At 65.1% G+C, this 17285-nt stretch overlaps 3 protein-coding genes across 4 annotated transcripts; all 3 read left to right on the forward strand.

The window, feature by feature from the left end:
• Positions 1 to 1053: 1053 nt before the first annotated feature.
• LOC117009037 (tubulin alpha-1B chain) lies at positions 1054 to 5063 on the forward strand. The gene is made up of 4 exons (XM_033083216.2): positions 1054 to 1161; positions 2630 to 2852; positions 2942 to 3090; positions 3896 to 5063. Exons 1-4 carry the CDS (start codon positions 1159 to 1161, stop codon positions 4874 to 4876), a joined length of 1356 nt encoding a protein of 451 aa, XP_032939107.1. The 5' UTR covers positions 1054 to 1158; the 3' UTR covers positions 4877 to 5063.
• Positions 5064 to 5691: 628 nt separating this feature from the next.
• On the forward strand, positions 5692 to 11329 carry LMBR1L (limb development membrane protein 1 like). Of its 2 annotated transcripts, none has more exons than XM_033083206.1 (17): positions 5692 to 5881; positions 7435 to 7519; positions 7791 to 7827; positions 7969 to 8108; positions 8204 to 8307; positions 8390 to 8516; positions 8632 to 8700; positions 8852 to 8916; positions 9037 to 9112; positions 9220 to 9306; positions 9503 to 9579; positions 9661 to 9738; positions 9831 to 9904; positions 10009 to 10099; positions 10284 to 10350; positions 10441 to 10602; positions 10690 to 11329. In XM_033083206.1, exons 1-17 carry the CDS (start codon positions 5810 to 5812, stop codon positions 10746 to 10748), a joined length of 1470 nt encoding a protein of 489 aa, XP_032939097.1. In that variant the 5' UTR covers positions 5692 to 5809; the 3' UTR covers positions 10749 to 11329. The 2 variants fall into 2 exon arrangements, with proteins under 2 accessions (XP_032939097.1, XP_032939098.1); XM_033083207.1 differs by having other exon boundaries at positions 9223 to 9306.
• Positions 11330 to 13270: 1941 nt separating this feature from the next.
• On the forward strand, positions 13271 to 17256 carry DHH (desert hedgehog signaling molecule). Its single transcript, XM_033083229.1, has 3 exons — positions 13271 to 13582; positions 15060 to 15321; positions 15900 to 17256. Exons 1-3 carry the CDS (start codon positions 13271 to 13273, stop codon positions 16565 to 16567), a joined length of 1242 nt encoding a protein of 413 aa, XP_032939120.1. The 3' UTR covers positions 16568 to 17256.
• Positions 17257 to 17285: the final 29 nt, after the last annotated feature.

Consider the following 17285-nt stretch of genomic DNA (forward strand, 5'->3'; position numbering starts at 1 on the left):
CGGATGCGGCCGCGCCAGCGCCGCCAGCCCGGCCAGGGTGGGCTCAGCTCCCCGGTGACCCCAGCCTGGGGTGGCTCCGGTGGGGCGGGAGGGGATGTGTCCCCCCCCCTTTCCCTCCCCCTCAGCAGCGTGTGCTGGCGAAGGGGCCGCTGGGTTTTCCGCAAAGCTCTTGGCAAAACAGGAAGGCGGATTATTGGGTGCAAATAGCTCCGGGGATTAGATGGGGGCTGGGGATGGCAAACCCCCCCCGGATTGGGCTCCCACCCGGTGCGCTCTCCGGGACCTGCTCCCCCCAGCCCGTTCCCTGTTTTCTGGAGCTCACGGTCGTCCCCCCGTGCTGCGGACATGGCTGAGAACAACCCCACCCTGAAAAGCGGGGTTCAGTGTGCGAACCCCGCACCCCCCCATCGCAGTGGGATCCAGGGGTGCAGATGGGCTGGGAGGGGCTGGGGGGTGCAGATGGACTTGGGGGGTGCTGGGGGAGGGGAGGTGGCTGCGCAGGCTGCAGATGGTCAGGGTGGGACCCCCGGGGTGTAAATAAGCCGGACTGGGGGGGGGCTGAGCGGTGCAGATGGGGAGGGGGGGGGGTCCGTGAGGAGAAGCCGATTAACAACCTGGGGACTGGGGGGGGTGGGGGAGGAAGGGAAACGACACCGGGCGCGGCAGCACGTGCCGCCGCCCCCCCCATGTCGCAGTTTTCCTCCGCAGCGGAGCCGCACCGGGCGGGAGGGGCGGCGGAGCGGGGGGAGGCGGGCGGGAACGGCAGTGCCCCCCCATCCTACGCGGAAAAACGCATTACCGGGGGGGCAGAGAACCGCAGGAAGGTCAGACCCCCCCATACCCCGCACTCCCCGTGGGGGGGGGGGCCCTTCGCAAACCGGGGGGGTGGAGGGGCTGCACCCCACGATGGGAAGGTCCCCGTCCCTCCCCCCCCCAAGCCCCGCAGCGCGGAGGGCGGAGGAGGCGGAGCGCGCCACTCGCCTCAGCCAATCCGCGATGAGAGCGCGCTGATTGACGAGCGGTGCAGCCAATAGGAGCGCGGGGCGGGGGCGCTCGGCCCGCCCCCCGGGCCGGTATATAGCGGGGCGCCCGGGGGCGGCGGTAGCTGGTACTTGCGTCGATTCCTTGCTTGTCGGGACGAGTAACCAAGCCTCAATCATGGTGAGAGGAGGGGGCTGGAGAAAGGAGAAATGGGGGAGATGGGCCCATGGCATGGCGGGGTTAAGGAGCAGAAGGGCTGGATCTGGAGGGTGCGGGGAGTTGGGGGGGAAAAGGTGCGGATGAGAGGAGAGGGAAGGAATTTCGACGGGGAGACTTCGGACGGCAGGAAATGGGGCTGGGGGATATAAGGGTGCGGGGGATCAAGTGGGAAAAGTTGAGAGGGGATGGGAGGGTACGGTGGGAGCTGTGGGTGGGTAGAGCAGGGTCTGGGGGTGTTGGGCAGGGAATAGAATGTGAGGTCCTTGTTGGATGGACCCCCTTTGGGGGGGGTCACAGCGCTTTTAGGGTGGTCACACGTGGTCTCCAGTAGCCCACCGGTGGGGGCGGGGTCAGCCCGACCGTTACCGTTCCCGCGCGCGGGAAGGCGCGCGGCGGGGGCAGAACCCCGCCCCTCGCTGGGGGCACGGCCCCGCCCCTCCCGCATATCCACCCTTCCCCCCCAAAATCCAACCCTGGTTCCCCCCAAACCTCACCCCTCCCTAGAACACGAGGCTCCCTTCCCTGTTATCTGCCCCACCCGAGCCCGTGAGGCTGGCCCCGCTCCATGGTTCCTTGGTGGGGGGGTCATTCGGGCCACGCTCCGCTCCAGATCCCCCCCCAAATCCCGGCATCCCCCGCCCCGGCGGAGAGGAACGCGCGGAGCAGGTGGCACGGGGCAGGGAGCGGCCGGGAATGTGCGCGACCCCCCGAGGGTGACGCCATCGGCCCTTCCCATCCCCGCGGTTTCGGGTCAGCTGGTGCAGTCTGGGCCCCGCTGCAGCGCTCAGCTTCCTCTTCCTCCTCCTCCTCCTCCTCCTCCCGACCTCGCCCTGCGCAGGCTGCCCGGCTGGAAAATGTCCTCCCTGGGCGCCATTTGGGAGCAGATGGTGGCAGATGCAGGGTGTGGGACCCCCAGAGCGCTGCCCACAGGTGGCTGCAGTCTGTTCCCAAACACAGATGTCACCCAACACATCTCTCAGCGGATCCTGGGTGGCCCTAATGAAGTTCGGCCGCTAGTTTGGGTGGCACTACTGGGGTCTAGGGGTGCTGAGTTTGAACCCATGTGAGATCGCTTCATCCCACAGAGGGCAGGATGGGACCCTCAGTACACTCTGCATTGAAGAAAAGGGGTGTTCCCTGGGATATGGGGGTGTCCCTGAACTGGTAAAGGAGGGTAACGGGCAGCCACCTGTAGAGGGAGTCAAGGGTGGAGGGGACTGGGAATAGTGGGGATCAGAAATAATGCTGGGGAACTACATCCCTGGCTCTGCGGTGTGCAAGCCCTCAGTTTTTGAGGAGTGGGAGCAGGATGGGATGAGCACAGTGGGTGTATCTGGGCAGGATCTGGCCCCATCCAGCTGGGAAAGGGGCCCTTCCCAGCCCGGTGGGGACAAAAAGGGGTGACCCAATGCCGTGTGTGCCCCCACAGCGCGAGTGCATCTCCATCCACGTGGGCCAAGCGGGCGTGCAGATCGGCAATGCGTGCTGGGAGCTGTACTGCCTGGAGCATGGCATCCAGCCCGACGGGCAGATGCCCAGCGACAAGACCATCGGCGGGGGGGACGACTCCTTCAACACCTTCTTCAGCGAGACGGGCGCCGGCAAGCACGTGCCCCGGGCCGTGTTCGTGGACCTGGAGCCCACGGTGATCGGTGAGGGCGCGGGGGGCGGCCGGGGAGGCGGTCGGGGGGCGTTGGCAGCGGGCGCTGGGTGCTAACGGGGCCCGGGGCTGTCGCCGCAGACGAGGTGCGCACCGGGACGTACCGGCAGCTCTTCCACCCCGAGCAGCTGATCACGGGCAAGGAGGATGCGGCCAACAACTACGCCCGCGGGCACTACACCATCGGCAAGGAGATCATCGACCTGGTCCTTGACCGCATCCGCAAGCTGGTGAGTGTCCTGTGGGGTCTCATGGGGTGGGTCCATCCCTGCGGGGGATGAGGGGACAAAAGGAAGCTCCAGGTGTTCCTGGGCAGGTCCTTCTCAGCCCATCAGCACTTTGGGGCAGAGGGTGGGGCTGTCCCAGGGGAGACCTCCTGCATTCCTGGTGGGACCAACATGACCCCTGTTGTGCCTCCAGGGTCTGTTATGAGTTGTTGTGAGTCATGTGTCAGCCTGCAGCACATCCAGGCTCCCTATGGCATCTGGATCCTCTAAGTGATCAGGATCAGCCCCTTCTCTTCCTCTTGACCTGAATCCCTTTACTCAGTGTTCTACAAACCCACCAGGCCAGAATGTGCACCCTGAGCATGGCATGTTCCAGGAGTGCACTAGGGCTTGCGGGATTCAGTGTCATTTCTGTCCCTGGGAAAACCTTATTTCATCCTTTTTTTAAGGTCATATGAGGTTGCTCTTGATCTGGACTCTGATCCTGCTTCGCCAACTGCTTATGAGCAGCTGTGCCAAGTATTTAACTCTTGCTGGGGCAGCTCAAGTGGATTCCCCCTTCCCTCAAGCAGATTGCCAGGGTCATGGGAGGAAGCAGCTGAAGGGAGAGGGCAGGAAGGGGTCCCTTTTTCTGAGGGAAGGTAATTTTGTAACACAGAGTCCTGTGGCTGGGAGTGGAGTGGGCATAGGTGCCCCAAAAGTCTAAGAGACCCTTGGAGGAAATATGTGTCATCCTGGGCAAGTCAGTAGCAGCTGAAATTCAGAAGTACTGACAGTTTGATCTTGTTTTCCTCTTCCCACCTTGCAGGCTGACCAGTGCACAGGGCTGCAGGGCTTCCTGGTGTTCCACAGCTTTGGCGGTGGCACCGGCTCTGGCTTCACCTCCCTGCTCATGGAGCGGCTCTCTGTCGACTACGGCAAGAAGTCCAAGCTGGAGTTCTCCATCTACCCGGCCCCACAGGTGTCCACAGCTGTGGTGGAGCCCTACAACTCCATCCTCACCACCCACACCACCCTGGAGCACTCCGACTGTGCCTTCATGGTGGACAACGAGGCCATCTACGACATCTGCCGCCGCAACCTGGACATCGAGCGTCCCACCTACACCAACCTGAACCGCCTCATCAGCCAGATCGTGTCCTCCATCACGGCCTCTCTGCGCTTTGACGGAGCCCTGAACGTCGACCTGACAGAATTCCAGACCAACCTGGTGCCGTACCCCCGCATCCACTTCCCTCTGGCCACCTATGCCCCGGTCATCTCTGCTGAGAAGGCTTATCATGAGCAGCTCTCAGTGGCCGAGATCACCAACGCCTGCTTTGAGCCGGCCAACCAGATGGTGAAGTGTGACCCACGGCACGGCAAGTACATGGCGTGCTGCCTGCTGTACCGCGGGGACGTGGTGCCCAAGGATGTCAACGCCGCCATCGCCACCATCAAGACCAAGCGTAGCATCCAGTTTGTGGACTGGTGCCCCACTGGTTTCAAGGTGGGCATCAATTACCAGCCACCCACGGTGGTGCCCGGGGGCGACCTGGCCAAGGTGCAGCGCGCCGTGTGCATGCTGAGCAACACCACGGCCATCGCCGAGGCCTGGGCGCGCCTGGACCACAAGTTTGACCTGATGTACGCCAAGCGGGCGTTTGTGCACTGGTACGTGGGGGAGGGCATGGAGGAGGGAGAGTTCTCGGAGGCCCGTGAGGATATGGCTGCCCTGGAGAAGGATTATGAAGAGGTGGGGGTGGATTCTGTGGAAGGGGAGGGAGAGGAGGAAGGGGAGGAATACTAAACGCTGGGTTCCTTCTGTCACTGTCGCATGTCCACGAAATGTCTGCTTCAAACACTTGAGCTTCCTTGTGCACTGCGTCGGGTTTGGCCCTGTGGGCCCAACCAGGAGTATGCTGCCCTCTCGGATGTGATCATGCAGATTTTCCATGTGTCTGTACCGTGTCTGTGAATAAAAGGCTTTAAGAGAAGCTACACTGTGTTGGATACAAACCCTCTGTGTCAGCGCCTGCTCTCGCCCGGGCCGGCTGGCCCCATCCCGTGGGAACAGACTGTCCCTATTGTCTGTGCCCAGTCAGGCAGCTGGCATGGTACTGCTGCTACCCGAGCTGGCCAGCCCTTCCCTGCTCTGCTAGCTGAGGGGGGGTGAAGCCCCCACATCCCTGGGTTCCACAGGGTGGGGCCTCATCGTGGCTATTGCTGGGCTCTTTCATGAGCTGTCCGTGATCTCCCCGGGGGGGCCATGCCCTGCCCGCTGCCCCCCCTTCTCGGGAGCACAGTCCTGCCCCCCGCGGCTGTCCGGGATTAACTCGCCCGGGATTATCCGTGTCCCAGGATTAGCTCCATCCCCGCTCCCACTTCCGGGGGGTGCGCTGGGGCCGTGGGAGCGGCGGGCGGGCTCAGCCTATCGGCGCGCTCCGCGCCGCTCTTCGACCAATGAGCTTCGCCTCATTCAAGCCTCGCAACCAATGGGGGGCAGGGGGCGGGGCCTACCGGGCCCGTTCGGGCTGCGGGTGCTTCTCAGCGGGACCGGACGCGGTGGGCGGAGTCACGGGGAGGGGCGGGGCCACCTCGGCGGCGCTGGGCTGGGCCCGGCGCGTTCAGAGCGGCGATTCCCGGCGGTACCGGAGGGGCTGGACCGGGCTGGCGGTACCGGCCTTGCCGTCCTGCCCCTGCCCGCAGCAGCCTCGCCCGGCCCTGCCATGCTGGCCGCAGTATGGCCCCTGTGGAGCAGGACGCGCTGGCCCTGCGGGAGCAGCTCTTCCACGAGAGGGTCCGCGAGTGCATCGTGAGTGCCCCGGGGGCCGCGGTGAGGGGCGGCGGGCGGGGGAAGGGGCCTGGTGTGGCGGGGAGAGGTGGGAGGGGGGCTGCGAGCTCGCAGCCCTCCGTGGGACCGTCGGGATCCCCGGTGGCAGCTCCACGACCCGGCTGTGGCAGCGCTCCACACCCCGCGCTTATCGGGGCCAGAGCTGCGTGTGCCCGGCAGATAGCGGGGTGCCAGGACCGGACCCTGCCCAGCCCCTGCCACGACCCCTCTGCCGGCTCCAGCAGTGCCGGCTGTGCTCCCGTCCCGCTGGGAGGGCTGGGAGTGCCGGGCTATGGTGGTGTCAGAGCCGGGCCAGCGCCATGCCAGGCTCTGTCCTTGTTCCCAGGCCAGCAGCTCGGTGTCAGCATGAAGGGGACCCTACAGAGCCCCCCAAACCTCGGGTACCACAGCGGCAGCCAGCTGGGTCTGCTCCCCTTTCCCTACTGCCACAGGCTCGGGGATGGGGATGACCTGGATGTCCTGGTCCTGGCATCTCCTAAGGGCCTTGGGATGCTGCGTGCAGGGAACCAAGGGGGTTGTGACCAGCAGTGCCGAGGTTACCTCGCCACAGCCACATTCAGTGCCTCCAGGGAGGACCTGGTGGCCACAGCCTGGCACCTCTGCCCTGGAACCTCCCAGACCTCCATCCCAGGGAGCTGCATCTTGCCCTGGAGCCCCTGGCTTGGCACGGGCAGCACAAAACATACTTGGCACGACTTCACTGAGTACAGGAGGAGTTGGGGTTCCCCCCACCAGGCAGAGTGTTGGTTTGTGGGGTACAGCCCATGGCAGGAGGGAACCTGTGGCCTGAGACCCTTCACTGGGGAGCTGGGAGCAGGAGCAGAAGGACCTGCTGGGCACTGCCCTTCTGGGAGCCAGAACTGGGCCAGCTCTGGGGGCTCCCTGCCACCCCACTGGCACATCCTGGGGACCCTCAGCGAGGTCAGAACATCCCCAGTCAGGCAGAAGGGAGGTGCCACAGCTGCTTCCCACTGCACCTGTGCCAAGGTGGAGGATTCAGGCGACCTTTCCTCATCCTGACGCGTACCCAGTGGGATGAAAGGTCGCCGTGTTCCCTGAACATCGCCTGCTCTGGCTTGACCTCGGCGTTCCAGCGGGGGCGGGAGGGACACTGCAGATGTCCTTGGTGCCTTATTCAAGGCTGTTCCCGTGGCTCTGCTGGGTGCTGGTGCCAGCAAGGCGAGGGCTGTGGGATCAGGCACTTCAGGGATGTCCCACGGGGTCACAGATTTGCCAGCACAGGCTGATCCAGACCCGGATGGGCTCTCAGCCCCCTGGCCTGGGTGCTGTGCCAGCTTGTGGCACCCATGTGTGAACCCTGTGTGCAGCCCCCATTGAACAGACAGGTCTGAGTGCACGAGTGGGGTGTAACCAGTGCCAGGAGTGGAAAAACAAATAGGGTGGAGTTGACAAGCCCCAGGGCTGGCGGCATCACCAGGGGTAGGAGCCAGGAGCTGGGCTAGGAGTGCTGCCCTCAGGGCATGCCTGCACTGCCCACACTCCTCTGCCCGCAGATCTGTGCCCTGCTCTTCGCCAGCCTCTACATCCTCTGCCACTTCATCATAACCCACTTTAAGAAGCACACAGATTTCACAGGAGGTAAGAGAGCTGCCAGAGCCGGGCAGCCCTTGCAGCCACATTCAGCCTCCCCAGGGTTCTTCCTGTTCTTCCACTGCTTTCGACCTCCCCCGGAGCCCTGGTCCTGCCACAGCCTGGTTGCTGTGACGCTCTAGGTGGGAGCAAAGCCCAAATTCCCTGGGAGGATTTCTGTAGCATTTGGAGAGGGGAGAGCTTGGGCAGGGGGCAGGGAGCGATGCTCCAGGCAGCTTCACCTCCCGCAGCCCTTTGGTTTGGGATTTTGTCCCCGCAGTTCACGATGACGAGGATGCTGCTGTCAACAGGATTGCGTAAGTTCCTGCTTGTCCCGTTCCCTGTGTCCTCTTCCTCAGCCAGGACACTGTGTCCTGTGGGTGCTGGTGACGCTGGGTGGCAGAGCCGGGCTGTGACACCCAGAGGAGCCCTGACCCAGCTGCTTGTCCCTTGGGCAGGTTGGGGCTCTGTACCTTCACCCTGGCTGTGGCACTGGGTGCCGTCCTCCTCCTGCCCTTCTCCATCATCAGCAACGAGGTGCTGCTCTCCTTCCCCCAGAACTACTACATCCAGTGGCTGAACGGGTCCCTCATTCATGGTGGGTGCATGGGGTGACCCTGGGGTGTCCCCAAAATCTGTGGGTCAGAGTTGCCCTGCCTGGGAGCTCACCCCATGCTGTTCCTCCTCTTCCAGGCCTCTGGAATTTGGTCTTCCTCTTCTCCAATATGTCCCTGGTCTTCCTCATGCCCTTTGCCTACTTTTTCACTGAGTCTGAGGGGTTTGCAGGATCCAAGAAGGTGGGTGATCCTGCAAACCCCTGCCCCAAAATGTCCCCCCTGTCCCCTCCTCTGTGGCTCCCTGCTAACCCAGCTCCTGCAGGGCATCATGGCCAGGGTGTATGAGACCTCGGTGGTGCTGCTGCTGCTGACACTGCTGGTGCTGGGCATGGTCTGGGTGGCCTCTGCCATCGTGGGCAACGACGCTGCCAGTCGCCAGTCACTCTATGGTGGGTGCTGCTGGGGTGTGCTGGGCTCCCCCTGCTCCAGGATCAGACCCTGGCAATAAATGGAACAAGGGATGGGATTTCTGGTGTCACTGGCCTGATCCCACTGTCTCCACAGATCTCTGGGAATATTATCTGCCCTACCTCTACTCCTGCATCTCTCTTTTTGGTGTCCTGCTTCTGCTGTGTAAGTTGTGTCCCCACGAGGCCCTGGTGCTGCTCCTGGTGGGGTCTGGAGGGCCATGGTTCATTGGCTGAAGCCTCCAGGATCTTTTTGGGGGTGTGGGGAGGGGTAGGATGGCAGGGCACCTCCTTTTCAGTCTCTCCTCCTACCACAGTGTGCACCCCCTTTGGCCTCTCCATCATGTTCAGTGTCACTGGGAAGCTGCTGGTGAAACCCCGGGTAAGGTGTCCCCCCCAGTCCCTCTGCCCCAGCTTTGGGGGTGACTGGTCTCCCACATCGGATATGGGGAGCCATTCACACACCCCTGCAGCCACTCACAGGCTTCTCACCCATCCCCAGCTCCTGGAAGACCTGGATGAGCAGCTGAGCTGCACAAGGTTTGAGGAAGCCGCCGTGTCCCACAGGATCCGCTCTGGTGGGTGCTGCTGGCTGGGAAAGGGGAGCATGGGGTGGACTGGGGGCTCCTCTACCCAACCACATAGGAGGCCTCATCCCCCCTGAGCCCCTTGGGTCTCCCCCCAGCAGGCAAAGCTTCCTGCTGGCTGAATCTGGACATGGAGATGCTGCGAGAGCAATTCTTTGCCATCCGGAGCAAGAGGCGGAAGCTGGGTGAGGAGCCTGGCAGGGGGAAAGCCAGGACTGGGCTCCCTCCAGTTTGGCACTGGGAGCTCTGGAGTGCTCCATGCTCCGTGGAGGGAGGGTGGGAGATGGGGTGGGGGCTGTCCTGGCACTTTGGGGCCCCTCAGTGTCCTGTCCTTGGTTGGGAGCTGTGCTCCCCTCTCACCTGGGCACATCCTCCTCGCAGAGCTGCGGCACCGAGCATCGCCCTGGCAGAGGAACCTGGGCTATCCCCTGGCCATGCTGGGCCTCCTGGCACTGACGGTGAGTGACCCTGGGCTCCCAGGGGAGCTGGGGGCTGTCCCCATCCTACCACTGCCCTCACTCACTCCCTGCTCCTCCCAGGGCATCTCTGTGCTCATTGTCTGCTTCCACGTCCTGGAGCTGCTGCTGGATGATGCTGCGATGCCACGGGGCATCCAGGTACCCGGGTGGGGGAAGGGACAGCTCAGGGTTGTGTCCCTCACAGGTCTGGGGACCCTTCCTCCCCAACCTGTGCCCTTCTCTTCCTGCAGGATGCATCCCTGGGCCAGGTTTCCTTCTCCATCTTTGGTTCCTTTGGAGCTGCACTGCAGGTTGTCCTCATTTTGTATCCTTCAGACGGGCACTTGTGTCCCCAGCGATGTCCCCTGTGTCCCCAACACTGTTCCCAGCACCATCCCATCCTGTTTTCCTCCTTAACACTCCTTGCAGCTATTTAATGGTCTCCTCTGTTGTGGGCTTCTACAGCTCCCCCCTGTTCACTCGTCTGCTGCCGGAGCGGCAGGACACGCCCCTCACCAAGGTGGGAGCAGCAGGACGGGGCTGGGGGGCTCCTGTGGGGGTGCAAGACCCTGTTCCCCACAGTGTGCCCCTGTGCACTGCTTGTGATGTCCCCAGGTGGGAGGACAGTGTCCTGCTGCCAGGAAAGTCCCTGGGGGTTCCCTGCAGCAGCACTGCCCCACCCCAAACCTCCTCCTTCTCCCCAGATCATCGGGAACTGTGTCTCCCTGCTGGTGCTCAGCTCAGCACTGCCTGTCTTCTCCAGGACACTGGGTGAGCCTCCCAGGGACATCAGGGTGATGCCTGGATGGGGGTGTCCCTAGGATCAGAGTGTCCTGACCAGTGTACCCCACCCCTGTGCAGGGATCACCCGTTTTGACCTCCTGGGGGATTTTGGCCGCTTCAACTGGTTGGGAAACTTCTACATTGTCTTCCTCTACAACATGGGCTTTGCGGGGCTCACCACGCTGTGCCTGGTGAAAAGGGTCTCCTGGGCAGTCCAGGCCGAGCTCATCCGTGCCTTTGGTGAGGACAGGGACATGGGGACACAGGGATGGCTGCTGGGGTGTCCCATGTCCCCCAACCTGGTTCTCACAATCTTCCTGTATCCAGGTCTGCACAAGCTGCCGCTGCCTGTGACGCGCTGCCGGACCCGCAGCAAGCCCTGCTAGGGCTGGGGGACAGGGACGTGTCCTCCCCGCTGTGGTGGCCCCCAGGGTGGCTGCCAGCCACAGAGGTGGCCATGATAGCACCTGGTACCTCAGGGACATCAGAGCCCCTCAGGGAAACCTTTGGGGGTTGCCCCCCCTGCTCTGTCTCAGCGTGTTGTGCTACTGAGCCTTGGCCTTGAGCCACATCCCCATCACACATCCCCAAGGGGCTTGGGGTCCCCCCAGGCTGTGCTGGCTGCAGCTCCCCCACCCCCATTTACATACCTCGTGCAAGAATGGCCGGGCCCCCCCCGACCTCCTCTGGCTGCTCCCTGGGGTCTGGTTGAGTTTTAAATATTGCCCCACCTGGGGGCTGTCCTGACACTGTGGGAGGGGGTCGTGTGCTCCCTGCCCAGAGTCACTGCACACTCCATCCCTGTGTCACTTTGGGGCTGCAGGGGGACACTGGTTGTCCCTCACCCACTCCAAGGCCCTTGGGGTCCCTAATAGGGGGGCCTGGGGTGCAGGGGACAGCCCCACTCCCCTCCCCAGGCAGCTTGATGTGATGAGTACATCGGGTCTCTGTTACCACGGAACTTGTTTGGAGAAATAAATAGTTACTGTTTTTATATAAAAATAATTTAATCTGGGGTTTTATTCCTCCCGAGGGCAGGGCCGAGTAGGAAGGGGGCAGGGGCGGGGTGTCCCTGCCTTGCGGGGGTCACAGTCCTGCCCCTCCTTATGGCCCCTATGGGGCCATAATTAACCCTCTTCCTGGTTGGGGTTAACGAGCTTCTTCCAGGCAGGGCCACAGCAGAGGGCAGCTCCCTGCCTGCTGCCCGGCCTGAGGGACTCGGGGGTGTTGGGGGGCTCCGGGAGGCTTTGGGGTATGGGCTGAGCTACCCCAAGTGAGGGGCAAAGCAGAGGCTTCACCTCCTGGGATGGAGCGGAAACTGCCCGGGATGGCCCCCCACCCATCCTGCCCCGGCTGTGGCCGAGCCAGGCCGCCCCCCGCCCCTCCATGGCGGGGGTGGGGGGCCCGGGCCCCCCCTCACCGCCCCCCCCGGGCTGGGGCCGAGCAGGAAGCACAGGAAACCTGGTTTATATTGCAGGAAATGAGGCCATCGGTGCCCGCGATTTCCCCGTAACCTGCTCCCCTCCCAGTCACCCCGGGTTGGCACCGGGGCTGTGGGGAAGCTGTGGGGGGGGCCGTGGGGGCCGGGACGCCCCCCGACCCCCACCCAACCCTCCAGTACCCCGTCGCTGCCTCCTGCCCTCGCCGGGGTCCGCAGTCCCCGTGGGCGCTTTGCCGGGAGCTCTGGGGTGCTGCGTCGGGGGACACGGTCCCGGTCCCGGTCCCGGGGGTGCCCCGCTCCTGGAGGAGCTCATGTCCCTGCAGGAGCCCGGTGCCAGTTCCGGAACAGCCCGGCCCCATCCTCGGCGGTACCTGGATCCCTGGCGGAGCCCGGTCCCGGTTCGGAGGTGCCCCGGTGCCGGGGCGCGGAGGGGCCGGCCGGGGCAGGGCAGCCCGGCGGGGGCGGCCCCGGGGGATGTGGCCGCCGCTGCCGCCGCTGCCGAGGGCCGGGTCCGAGGCGGGGCCCGAAGGGGCTGCCCAGCGCCGAAGGCGAGCGGCCACGGTGGGGGCAGCCCGGCCGGGGCGGCTCAGGGCGGCGCACGGTGCCGACCAGCACCAAGGCAGTCGGTACCGGGGGCTGGGCCAGGAACGGGGACGGGCACCGTGGGTCGGACCGAACAGAGGGGACCGGGGTAGTGCCAGGGAGCGGGTCCCGGCAGCGGGGCTGTGCCAAGGGGACGGAGCAGGTGCGGATACCGGCGGCACAGACTTAGAATAACGAGGGTTCTCAGTGCAAGGGACAGCGAGAGGAGAAGAAGGACCGGAGTGGGAGCGAGGAGTCCCCGTTCTCAACAGGCGGTGACAGGAGAGGTCCCAGGACCAGAATCGCGGCGTTCGGATCGGATAAGAGGGGGTTCCGGTACCGGAGCGCAGTGCAGGGACCGTGGAGAGGAGGCGACATCAGAGTGCGGGATTTAGACGGGAAGGGGGAGAAAGACTGGGACGCGGGATAAGATCCCGGTGCCGGTCCCGGGGCAGCTTCAGGAGCTGGGTGACCAGTGCCAGTGCCAAGGCAGTGCCCGGAGCTGGGTGACGGTGCCCGGTGCTGGTACGCAGCTCTGCGAGGGCTTTCCCTAAGGCTCGGACTGTGTCGGAACCAGGACCGGACCAGGGTGCAGCGCTAGGCGAGGGGGTGCTGATACCGTGGGCGCGCAACCGGCGGCGCTCCGAGTGGGTGGCGGCACCGGCGGGGGGGGCACGAGGGGGTGGTCAATCGTCCCGAGCGGCCGCGGATCCCGCAGCAGCGACGGGACCGTGGGTGTGAGAAGGAAACGGCGCCGACCCGCCCCTGGCACCGAGACCATCTAAAAGCTCCGGGGCCGCCGCACCGGGACCATGCCCGCCCCAGCCGCCCGTGCCCCCGGCGACTGAGCGGGACCCGCGGAGGCAGCGGTGCCCGGCGGGCGGGATGCCCCGGTGGAGGCCGCTCGCCCTCGTCCTGCTCGGGCTCGCCGCCTGCCTGCTGGTCGCGCCGGTGCTGGGCTGCGGCCCGGGTCGGGGCCCGGTGGGGCGGCGGCGGCTGGGGCGGCGGCAGCTTTCGCCCCTGCTCTACAAGCAGTTCGTGCCCAACGTGCCCGAGCAGACGCTGGGGGCGAGCGGGAAGGCGGAGGGCAAAGTGCTGCGGGGCTCGGAGCGCTTCAGGGACCTGGTGCCCAACTACAACCCCGACATCATCTTCAAGGACGAGGAGAACACGGGGGCGGACCGGCTCATGACCGAGGTGGGGGCTGCGCCCGGCCCGGCCCGGTCCGGCCTCGCTCCCGGGGGGCGCGGGGGCGCGGGGGCGGCGGAGGGATGGGCGGGATCACAGCGACCCTCGACAGGGCTCGTGGAGTTTTCTCAGCCAGCACCGACCCCTCTCAGGGGCTGACGGAGCTTTCCCGGCCACCACTGATCCTCTCCAGGGCGCACCGATCCTCTCGAGTGGCACCGACCCTCCCCGGGATCACGGAGCCTTCTGGAGTTCAGGGTCCCTGCCGGGGTCACACGGTGCCTCACCCCGGTCCCCCGCTCCTTTCCACGGCCCTTGGCAGCCGCGCGGCAGCACCGGAGCCCCAAGACGAGACGGTCCCGTCGCCTTGTGCGTTCGGGACCGTCGGGGATTAACGGGACGCGATGGCACCGGGGGCACGAGGCACCGGCGGCTCCACTGCCCCAGCGCGCCGCGTCCCGGCCCCAGGGTCAGCGCGGAGGGGGAGGTCCCGGTACCCCGCTACTCGGGGGAAATCCGGGCCGGCGAGAGCCCGGGACTCGCCGCGCACCCATCGGGATGCTCACGGTTGCCATAGCGAGGGGCGGCCCCGCGGTCGCCATGGCGACGGGGGATGCTGCGAGTGGTCCAGGCGGCGCCGGCAGCTCCCGCGAGCCGGGACGGCGGAGGCGGCGGGGCCGGGGCGGCGGGGCCCGGCGGGGCCGCGGGCGCGGAGCCGGCCCGGGATGCGGGCGGCTGAAAGAGCCTTTTGTGGCCGCGGCGGCATTCCCGGGGCCTGAGGTCAGCTCCGGGCTGGAAGGCGCCTATTGTGGCCGGGCCGGGCCGGGCCGGGCCGAGCGCATTCCTGCCCCCCCGCCGCTGCCGCCCCCCCGGCACGGCCACCCCGGGCCCGCGCCCCGCACTGCCGCCCCCGCAGCCCCGCGCTCCCGGGAACCGCTTTGTTGAACGGGGGAGAGGGGGAACACTGGGGCACTGAGGGACGCTGTGACCTCAGCGGCTGCAGGAGGGGACGGGGACAGCTCCGACCCCTGCACCCCATGGCGATGCTGCCAGTGCTGGTGGGCAGAGGGACCCCAGAACTTCCTGGGACGCCCTGCTTTCCCTGTCAGCCCAGACCCGCTGCTGGTTCAGGGTCAGCTGTCCCCCAGCTCTGCTTCACAGACCCCCCTCACCAGGTTAATCAGTCACGGCCGTGGCCGCGGGGAAGGTGACACTGTCCTGGTGCCCGTCCCGGTCCCTTGCCTGTTCTGCCCGGTTGCCCGTGGAGCAGCTCCACCACGGGACCCCGGGGCACGTTAACGTTCAACCTGCACCCAGGCAGGAGGGTAGCTCAGCCATGACCCTCTCTGCACCTGGGGATTGCCCCCACAGCAGCCCCTTTGGGCTCCCTCAAAGCTCTTTGCAGGCCTGGTGTCTGCCTGTCTGTCCCTGTGGGGTCCCTGTCTGTTGTGGGGAGGGTGACACCGGTGCTGGCGTGTCCCCACAGCGCTGCAAGGAGCGTGTGAACTCACTGGCCATCGCGGTGATGAACATGTGGCCGGGGGTGAAGCTGCGGGTGACAGAGGGCTGGGACGAGGATGGGCACCACCTCCCCGACTCTCTGCACTACGAGGGCCGGGCGCTGGACATCACCACGTCCGACCGTGACCGCCACAAGTACGGCATGCTGGCACGGCTGGCCGTGGAGGCTGGCTTTGACTGGGTCTACTATGAGTCCAAGGCGCACATCCATGTTTCTGTCAAAGCAGGTACCACATAGAAGGGGCTGCCACCAGAGCAGGGGGCTGCTGTCCCCATAAACATCCCAGCCCACAGCTTTGCAGTCTCTGCTGCTTATCCTGGATCCATGTGGGATTATTGGTGTCTAGCCTCAGTGGGTTCAGGCAGTCCAGCTCTCCCCGGCCTACCTGGCCCCCCAATAGGCAAAAACCTAACTTTTCCCTCCAAATTTTGGTCAGATCAAGACAACCTTGTGGTTCAGCTCCTGGTGAGGGGAATAGCAATGCAGCCTTCTGCCCTGCAGGCCTCAGCCCCACAGTTACTGCAGCCAGCAGTTCCCATCCAGTCCAGAAGTGACAATTGACAGAAAGTGAAAATGGCCATAAATGTCACCGTTCCAGCCCGGAACAAAGGGCGTCAGTACAGGGCGGACAAAGGGGCCCTGCAGCGTTCAGGAGCCGCATGCAGGAACTGGGGGAGCTTTGGAAAATACCCGCTTTGTTCCGGGGGTGGTTTGGGGGTCTGGGGGTTGCCGTTTCCCCTCTGGAGGTGGTGGCCCGGTGGAGGTGGCTGATGGGGACACTGATAACTTTCTCCATCCTCCCAGATAACTCGCTGGCTGTCCGCACCGGTGGCTGCTTTCCCGGCCACGCCACCGTGACGCTGCAGAGCGGCGAGCGCCGGGGCCTGGCCGACCTGCGCCAGGGTGACTGGGTGCTGGGCGCCGAGCCAGGCGGGCGCCTGGTGCCCACTGAGGTGCTGCTCTTCCTCGACCGGGACCTGGACCAACGTGCCTCCTTCGTGGCCATCGAGACGGCCAGCCCAGCCCGCCGGCTGCTCCTCACCCCGTCCCACCTGGTGTTTGCTGCCCGTGGGGCGGCCAACGGCTCGGCTGCCTTCCTGCCCATCTTCGCCCGCCGTGTGCGCCCCGGCGATGCTGTGCTGGCCCACGGGGCTGGCGGGCAGGGGCTGCGCCCCACACGGGTGCTGAGGGTGTCTCGGGAGGACGGCGTGGGGGTTTTTGCCCCCCTCACATCCCACGGCACCTTGCTGGTCAATGGGGTGCTGGCATCCTGCTACGCCGTCCTGGAGAGCCACCGCTGGGCTCACCGGGCGTTTGCCCCGCTCCGCCTCTTCCACGGGCTCCTCTCGCTGCTGCCGGCCCACCCCGAGGTGGGCAATGGGACGGTGCCAGAGGCGGGCATGCACTGGTACTCCCGCCTGCTCTACCGGCTGGCCGGGGGCGTGCTGGGCCAGGAGGCCCTGCAGGTGTAGGGGTCCCTGCCCGCCCAGTTAGCACATGGCAGGTGATGCCGCACACTGGATGCCGCTCCAGCTCTGGGCACCCCTCGGACCTGGGGAGGAGGGACAGGGGCACCCCTGGTGCTGTAGGGAGTTTGGGGCTCAGCACTGCCCTAGGATATGGGGTGGTGGGAGTGGCACTGGCTCTGCCTTGTCCTGTGTCCTAGAGCCCCCCATGGCCAGGTCCCCACACCTGGACCCCCACATTCTCTCCTGGTATTTATTGCTTTATTAACCATTGCGCTGGGGCTGGAGTTGGTGCCTGTCAAGCCACAGCCAGGCAGCACCAGACCCTGTCCTGGGGCGAAATCCAGCTGAGGGGGATGCCAAAAACATCCCAACACTGAGCACTTGGCAGCAGTTCCTGCCCATCCTCCTGTTCCGTCTGTCCCTATCACCCACAGTGTCCCTGTCCCTGCACCACAGGGTGGCTGGACAGGGTGTCTGCCATGGGCACAGGGTGTCTGCCATGGGCACGGGCATCCCGTGCCAGGTCCAACTCTAACCATGCTAACCGCTAACCCGCCCTGCTTGAGAGTTTTATTTTTCTATTTATAAATGGTAATATAAATGTCCCCCATTCCTGCCTGCCCCAGCAGGGGGACTCACCCCACGGGGCAGGGGGCAGCCTGCTTTTAACCACTTCAGTTTAAAAAACAAAAGAAATACTACTATTTAATTGTTTGGGGAA

This window comes from Catharus ustulatus, chromosome 31, assembly GCF_009819885.2.
Source record: "Catharus ustulatus isolate bCatUst1 chromosome 31, bCatUst1.pri.v2, whole genome shotgun sequence".
NCBI classification, from domain to species: Eukaryota; Metazoa; Chordata; class Aves; order Passeriformes; family Turdidae; genus Catharus; species Catharus ustulatus.

What these genes read in the sequence shown, in the direction of transcription:
- LOC117009037 (XM_033083216.2), top strand. An exon ending in CCTGGAGCCCACGGTGATCG is followed by an intron (nt 2,853 to 2,941) that starts GTGAGGGCGCGG and finishes CTGTCGCCGCAG; the next exon opens with ACGAGGTGCGCACCGGGACG. An exon ending in TTGACCGCATCCGCAAGCTG is followed by an intron (nt 3,091 to 3,895) that starts GTGAGTGTCCTG and finishes CCCACCTTGCAG; the next exon opens with GCTGACCAGTGCACAGGGCT.
- LMBR1L (XM_033083206.1), top strand. Translation starts at nt 5,810, where the DNA reads ATGGCCCCTGTGGAGCAGGACGCGCTGGCCCTGCGGGAGCAGCTCTTC. An exon ending in GCACACAGATTTCACAGGAG is followed by an intron (nt 7,520 to 7,790) that starts GTAAGAGAGCTG and finishes TTGTCCCCGCAG; the next exon opens with TTCACGATGACGAGGATGCT. An exon ending in GAACGGGTCCCTCATTCATG is followed by an intron (nt 8,109 to 8,203) that starts GTGGGTGCATGG and finishes CTCCTCTTCCAG; the next exon opens with GCCTCTGGAATTTGGTCTTC.
- DHH (XM_033083229.1), top strand. Translation starts at nt 13,271, where the DNA reads ATGCCCCGGTGGAGGCCGCTCGCCCTCGTCCTGCTCGGGCTCGCCGCC. An exon ending in CGGACCGGCTCATGACCGAG is followed by an intron (nt 13,583 to 15,059) that starts GTGGGGGCTGCG and finishes GTGTCCCCACAG; the next exon opens with CGCTGCAAGGAGCGTGTGAA. An exon ending in CCATGTTTCTGTCAAAGCAG is followed by an intron (nt 15,322 to 15,899) that starts GTACCACATAGA and finishes CCATCCTCCCAG; the next exon opens with ATAACTCGCTGGCTGTCCGC.